Below are 7662 nucleotides of genomic sequence, written 5' to 3'. Positions count from 1 at the left end.
GCTCGTTTAAGTGTTATGATATCAAAGTTGAGAGACGATTTGCCTTGTTCACGCCAAAGATAGATATCAGTGGTGTTTTATAATAATGCTTATTAGACTATATTTCAAAGGGAGACTTCTAAGTTTAGATATATTTCCAAAAATACTTCAAATGTAAGGTAAAAAAATCTCAATTTGAGGAAAATCATGTAAGCCTTAAGTTGTATTTCAACAAGTTAATGGAAGGACTGATCGATTCGATATGGATATTTAGTTCTAAATCTGGGTGTGAAATCATATAATTGTCTGGAAAGTGCTAGTCGGCACGTTCACCCCACGAAGTCACCCTCAATGGTCAGGAGTTCATACAAAATAAATCTAGTTAGGTGTTAGTTTAAATTAGGGATAAATTGTAATGTTATCGCATAAATAAATGGAAATCGAAAAGGGAGTCATTACACCTGAATCGCGCTATGCTGATAAGCCTGTTTGGTGGTTGTATACAGTTAAAGCGGAGATAAAAGAGCGATTGATGCGGTTTGTGTACGGTTATCGCCGTTCAAGACTAATGAGTAACGTTTTCTTTCACAGTGGACGTATGGAGGGGCTACTAGACAGACAGAGCTTGTCAAGCAAAGGTACGTTCGTTTTGCGTCTCTCTCTCTCTCTCTCTCCTGATACCACTACTACTACTGCTACTTCTATCAACACTTTTACTATTTCTACACTTGAAGTACGATTCTTCGGTAAATGGAGAAACGTTAGTAGGAAAAATCGCTAACTTGAAATAACACTGTTGACATTTGGTATTAACATTCGTATTTTAGTAACAACAGGTATATAATAATAAAACTATAGTTTAGCATAACATTGTAAGTCAAAGTCAATTGCTGTAAAATAATTAAATAAAGGTTCTCAGCTATTTGATCTTTGAGGGGATGGAACCGGTAACCAATGACTTTGATATCACAAGACTATTCATCTTCGACGTGAGCAAACACTGGCAAGGATTTGTGTCAGTAAAACATATACATTACAAAAATGTTAGTTTACTTACGCGATTAGATCTATACTCTACTACGTGACACGTACAGTTACATGAAATTGATAAGGCTAAGATCCTTTTTGCTGGAAAAAATAGATCCTAACCAAAAATTGATAGGAACCTTCTTACAACCGAAATTGATTAAGAAATGTAAAACTGAAATCATACAGTTGTTTATCGACTTGCTTCGTCTTTCACAATATAGATTGATTACACAGCACTGTCAAATAACGCCTCAAGCTAGATGCCGTTCTTCCCCCTCCTACGCAGACGTAGCACGTTCAGCGGAATAACGCAATGTATTGTAATAACCATAACAAGTTTAACATTACATCTCTGATGAACAATCGAACATTGAAAGACATGAGAACTATACGTACAGTTAAAATGATAAGACCTTTATATGTTTAAATCATATACATGTAAGAAAGGCAACCTTGATTTATTCTAAATCTCTTACCAGAAAGTGAATTAATTTTTTTAGTGAAAAGAAGAGAAAACTCACTATGGTAACATATACTGCAAGCGTTTTCATTTAATTCAATACGGTGTTAACTAATAGATATCAAAGCCGAGACAGTGAGTTTGAAAACAACGAATTAGAAGACAATTATCTATTAAGATGATTTCATGTGCAACTAATTTGACATTTGTTAGTAAATAGACGACGATATATATAATATCTAAGTATACAAGTGCTTACAGACATTTTTAATTCTTGGAAAAAAAGAAATTAAATCCCACGTTGTTCTCTTTAAATAAAAACATGCCTAGCTCAGTTAATTATTTGATATTCAATAGGAGAAGGACTGTGTACATTCAGATCTACTTCCTTTAACATAGCATATCCATGAAACACACCACAGATGTTTAAAGCTGTATTTTTGGATTATGGTATCCGGCTGAATGCTTGCCATTATAACAAACGTTAACTGATAACGGCAAGTAAATTTACGTAAAATTACAAACCCGTAGATGACAAAAATTAACAAACATAGAGCTTTTAAGGTAGACGAGACTTTATTGTTCTAATCGTTTTCGTTGATGAAGAAATTGTCCGTAAAACATTTGATAAGATTCGATTTCCAAATACGTGCCAAAGTATTTCCCTAGAAGTTATATAGACACAAATCTGGCACTTCAAATTTGCTTTTTAATTGATAACGCAATTTTTCCACTTTTCTCAGGAAACCGGGAACCGGGTGTGTGAATCCCAGGTTTGCAATCAAAAGAGAGTTTCCTCTTAGAACAAATCAATGCAACAGCGCAAAATGTCTATCCTGCTCTTCCTGCGGTAATGCTGAAAACAACTGTTTACTGCAGAACAAATCGACGTCGAGAACTACGATGTGATGACTTCCAATTTGAATCTCTCAGTGAACACACGTCTGTTTTCCCAACCGAAGATGAATTCGACATCGGGCAGCAACATCAGTGTAACCAGAAACGAAAGTGTTTATGCCGCTTGCACGGCAAAAAACCCTTGCACTTATGAAGATTTAACTTTTTTGCCAGGAATGACAATACTTTTTGATATATTGTATATCATCATCATCATCTTCGCGGTCATAGGAAATGTACTAGTTATCTTAACTGTATACAGGAACAAAGGAATGCACACGGTGCCAAATGTGCATTTAGTCAATCTAGCCATTACCGACCTCTTGGTAGCAATGTTTGTGATGCCGCTAAAACTCATAGAATATGGAGCCGCTAGAGATGTCAACGTCTTTGTGGACGGAGTGTGTTCTGCCATGACATATACACTGCCAATTTTCGTCTTTGCTGGTGTTTATACCCTTGTCACCTTATCTATTGAAAGGTAATGTCTTGTTTGTTTTCTAATAACACTTGCTATAGGTTGATAAACGTGAAGACTGGATTTAATTTAGGTTTGGATATTTCATTTATATATTGTCATATTTAAAAAAAACCTTTCCTTGTATGTTTCCATTCTGAACGTAATTTCAAAAATTAAATAACATCACTTATAATCGAGTAAATTGCATCAGCACCTACAGGCAAAATAATTGTCTAAAACTTTCTTTTGGGCGCTAGTCACGCGTGATATAGGATTAAAGATTGAGCTTTCTATATTTCACACGCAAAAAATGAAAACACGTCTTTATGTTATAAAAATATACGGTTTCGTTTTACAAACTTAATAGAATCTATAATATGATATCATATCATCAAAATCTTGCATAAAAGAAATGCTTCTTTCATAAAAGAATTATATGAAAATGTATCTTCGTGGGAACGGATGAAGACCTCTCTCTCCCAAATGAACAGCATTTAATACCAAAACAAAAATATTACTTTATCGACTTACACTAATGCACCAGTCAATATCACGTGTGGCTTCTGTAAGGTTTGACTATGATTTACTTTCAGGTATTACGCCATTGTCCATCCGTTTCGCTCTTTGAAGATAAATACAGTTTCACGAACAATCAAACTTATGGCAGGAATATGGTTGACTGCCTTTGTCATACCAGTCCCTTTTCTGATCAACAGTAAAAGATATCCAGTCGTTCACAGTAGCCAACACGGCTTGGTGTCAAGGGTTAGGTGTGATAATGATTTTGAAGAAATTGACGCCCAACTCGGTGCCCCCAAGGAAAGCTTCCGAACCGGATTCTACAGTGTTCTTTGTTTAATCAATTTTGTCATCCCAACGGTCATCCTGGTGTACACTTCTGTACGCATCACGGTGGTGCTTCTGAAAACAAGAAAATCGGACCATGTTGTTATACGGCGACATAACACTCTACAAAGACGAGAAGTTGGAAAGCGCAAGGTAAATTTGTTGACACAGACAAAAAGATTTACTTTTATATGCATTTTTTTTTACATTTAGAAAGAAATTAGTCTTGGATTATTGATTTTCATCAATTATAACGCGTGGTATATTCACTCTCGACATATCCAAGTGTACTTGTGATGACAAAACAAATTAATAATCGTTGCGAAAATAAATTAATGTTCCCTGCTATAAATCGAAAATCACGCTAAACTGTTGTACGATGTAAACAGAATGCATGGTTTTTGTATGTGTAAGCGCGCGTGTGATTGTGCGTGTGTGCGTGATTGAATAAATGTTAAGATGCAAACAAAACGAAGGAAAAAGCGATGTTTCACGTTCAGTGTTCTTTTTAGTGTTTAGTGGAACAGTTTTGTTATTTTTTTTAGGTTGCCAAAATGGTCGTTGTGATAACAGCTGCATTCATTATCTCCTGGTTCCCGTTCTACTTGGTCAACATATTAAGTATTACAAAAGCTGTGGACTTTCAAGGCGGCCAATTTTATTTCACAATGCTTTTTGTGCATTTAATGGCTTTCGTGAACTCCGTCGTCACTCCTGTTATATTCACGGCTATGAGCAGTAACTTCAGAAGAAAGTGTTTTAATATAATTTCTAATATATTCTTTTGCTGTCGCTATTATTCGATGCTGAAAAAGGCAAGAAGTACGTCCAAACTCTCAAGGACTGTTGACACAGGCGTACACATGCAAACTGGCGAGAGCTCGCTCAAAGGAGATCAGGTGATCGTCAATTTGAAAACCTTTGAAACACAAAACAAAGAAGCGGTTTCGGAGCACTGCTCCTCTGAAGTGTCCATAACCGAGCCGTCCAGCTCCACGTCTGCAAGTGCAAATTTTTATCCGAAACGTTTCGCCAAGCCTACGCTCTCTTATTCAGGGCCATCAGACTTGAAAGAATACAAAAAGTACCTGAGAAAATTATCCAAAACCTCTGCAGCTGGTTCAGTAAATTCGTTGACAGACCTTAATGACAAATTAATACTTGGTAAACTTGGAAGAAAAAAGAAAATATCGACTGTTTCGCTCCCTCCGGGAACTCCGAAGTTGAGTCAGGTGGACCTTGAAAATTGGCGTGGAAGCCTTAACTGCCTTTTGGACATTCGACTAGCAGATGAAAAGAAAGTCAAAGATGATATCTCTGGTGATCCTTTACACTTAGACTGGGACAATTCGGTTGATTTGGAAAATGCCAAAGCCGAGGAAGAAAAGCTTAAAAATAGCGACAGTCAGAATGATACTGAGTCTGAACTCAGCGGCATACCTAATTTCGAAAAGCAAGAAAGCCTCTCTACCATCACCCCAGACACAGAAACCACTTATTTTCCAAGTACCAGAGAACCAAATGGCACTTCTACAAACATTTTGAATGCCGATGAACCGAAGGACCTTTCTGTCAGTATTTCAAATACACCTGGCCAACAGGGAGTTTCTAACAGCTCATCGAACGATGACGAAGATGAGAAAAACCACAAATCAAGCCAAAAAGAAGGAAATTTGTCATCAAGTGTAAATGTAGCCAAGGGGAAAATTGGCAAACATGAAATCATTGGCCCCCGCGATTCTGGAATATTTTCTGCTACCCCAAGCGAATCTGGAAAAAGTACTCCGAGACTTTTACCGGAATTTACGAGAGATCAGCCTAGAGGCGGTCTAGATAACCAGACGGTGCCACAAAAGACGGATGAAGTACACGAGAAGACAGACATAGATAAACCCACCACCGAAACTAACAGTCAGTCATCATTGCATTCTGCTGATGAGTTCAAAGAAATCGGAGCAGGCATAACAAACAGCTTCGGTTCACAATATTCTCGTCATCTGGGACCTGACTGTGTTGAGATACCAACAGATAGGGGGAATTGTGCGCAAACAAATTGCCGAGAAGATTTTAAGGAGCAAAAAATGCAACACTCTTTTATCCCTCAGATATTAGTCCACAGTCCGGAAACTGAAGAATTATCAACGGGACCAGCTCAAGTCTCAATGTCAGAGTATCAGGCGCAGAATCCCTCAGATTCTCCAACAAACGATAATTTGCACGCTAATCATTCACCATCAAATTACAGTTCTGACATTTTAGAACAAAACCCGCCGGTCCCAAGGAGTGTAGATACATCTGTCTCCAAACAAGTCAAAATTCCTTTAAGGTACAAGGGCTACACAAGAGTCGACGCCAATGGAAAACCAATTTACATAACTGTTAATCGTGATGTTGCATTCTCTACCACTTACGGACTTTCTGCCAAGCACGTTCGCAAACGACATCGGAACAACAGTTGTAGCCAAATGTCAAGGCACAGTCGAACAAAGTTTGCTGCGGATAAGAAAAGAGAATTACCTTGCATCGAAAACCTTTTGCTCCAAAAGAGCGAAAAACGCCAATCCGATATAGCCATTTCCTCGCCCTTGGCAACCCCAGGGTTAAAGCAGTCACAGTTTCTTTGTACCGGCCAAAGCAACCCTTCATTTTGTAGCAGCGAGGAAGACCTGCCACGCGCTCAGTGTCAAACAGGGAGTTTGACAAATAGTTTACGGTCCAGATCTGCCCACAATCTCGGGGAATATTATAATGAATATACTGAAGAGCTGGATGATGGAGCCTGTGACGCAAATGTTGATCCCAATATCAAAAAACAAGTATCACGACATAAAGAGGATCGACCAAATATAACAATAAATGTTATTCTACCCAGCGCCCCTCATGGAATTGGAAATTTCGAAACAGAGCAAAGGAGCCTTTTGTCTTCACAGCGCATCAGTGTTAGTGCATCTAAATTGCTTGAGGATCTTTTTGCCTCTGATAACCTACTTTATAATGGAAATGATGACGTGAAGTCTGTTGATGCAGTTGCAGACGTTACTCATACGGCTGCAACTATAGAATCTCAAATGTTTGATTGGCAATTACCACCAACTCCAAAAAGGAGGAGCAGGTCAAGTGATAGTATTCATAAGATAGGGTTTCCAAAACAGTTGCATCAAGGTGCTTTTGCCCCTGTCAGTATGTCTAGTGGTCGGCAACCGCCATTGGCGACACAAAGATCAACACCTTCCGCAAAGAACCCAATCCGACGATCGTCAAGGACATTAGATATCGATACAGATGTGCCCTATCTTACAAGTAGTAAGTCTTGCGGAATATTACCAGACCCAGCTTTTTCAAAAAGGTTTGACGACCCATTTGATATTAATCCTGTTCTCTCAACTCACTCGGGAAGTGGTGACATCCAGAGGGTCAACCGACGGAAGGTTACTCCAGTATTGCAAGAAGCTGCTGCCAGGTTGCAGAACTTGGCAACCAACCAGAATGAATTGTGTAGCACAAGGAACGCTTTTGTTAGAAAGCCGGTGGTGAATAAGCCAGTGCCTCACGCAAAACCTTTTCTGGACACACAGATCGGTTTATATACAAAACCAACGGAAGTTTGAAGAAGTTCTACATTGGGCATATTATGTGAATTAATTTAACAGTGTAATCTTGGTGTTTTGCATAAACTTCGTCATCATTTGAAAGTGTAAAAAGAACGTTTCACATTGTCGTTGATCTGAAAAGCAGTCTCAGTATACTGTTGAACTACTATTCTCGTATGTATCGGTCCATTTTGGTAACCTGTTTACAATCAGCTGGGGGGCACCATTCTTGGTAATGTTGACTTGATAGGGTCCCTTAATATTTATATAAACCATTCTTACCTACGATATTAATGCTTTTTGATGTGGTCTTACGTGCATATAAATAATAATTGATATTTTGTATTTCCAGTTTTTTTTACATATATAAAGGAAGGGCATATAGTGTTCATAATTTGGTA

At 38.1% G+C, this 7662-nt stretch overlaps 1 protein-coding gene across 1 annotated transcript; it reads left to right on the top strand.

Moving 5' to 3' along the window:
• The first annotated feature begins 194 nt into the window (after positions 1–194).
• LOC106157778 (uncharacterized) lies at positions 195–7606 on the top strand. Its single transcript, XM_013533524.2, has 4 exons — positions 195–617; positions 2212–2846; positions 3419–3824; positions 4217–7606. The coding sequence occupies exons 2-4, from the start codon at positions 2377–2379 to the stop codon at positions 7277–7279; spliced, it is 3939 nt and encodes a 1312-aa protein (XP_013388978.2). The 5' UTR covers positions 195–617; positions 2212–2376; the 3' UTR covers positions 7280–7606.
• The last annotated feature ends 56 nt before the right edge of the window (positions 7607–7662 follow it).

The sequence above is a fragment of the Lingula anatina genome, chromosome 2, assembly GCF_051362555.1.
Source record: "Lingula anatina isolate TDL-2025a chromosome 2, LinAna3.0, whole genome shotgun sequence".
In the NCBI taxonomy this organism is placed as follows: Eukaryota; Metazoa; Brachiopoda; class Lingulata; order Lingulida; family Lingulidae; genus Lingula; species Lingula anatina.
Note: the sequence above shows the minus strand (reverse complement) of the source record. Positions and strands in the feature narration are given on the sequence as shown.

Bases quoted from the DNA above. Each gene is read 5' to 3' on its own strand.
- LOC106157778 (XM_013533524.2), top strand. From the start codon at position 2,377: ATGACTTCCAATTTGAATCTCTCAGTGAACACACGTCTGTTTTCCCAA. The intron at 2,847-3,418 runs GTAATGTCTTGT...ATTTACTTTCAG, and splicing joins GTCACCTTATCTATTGAAAG to GTATTACGCCATTGTCCATC. The intron at 3,825-4,216 runs GTAAATTTGTTG...TATTTTTTTTAG, and splicing joins GAGAAGTTGGAAAGCGCAAG to GTTGCCAAAATGGTCGTTGT.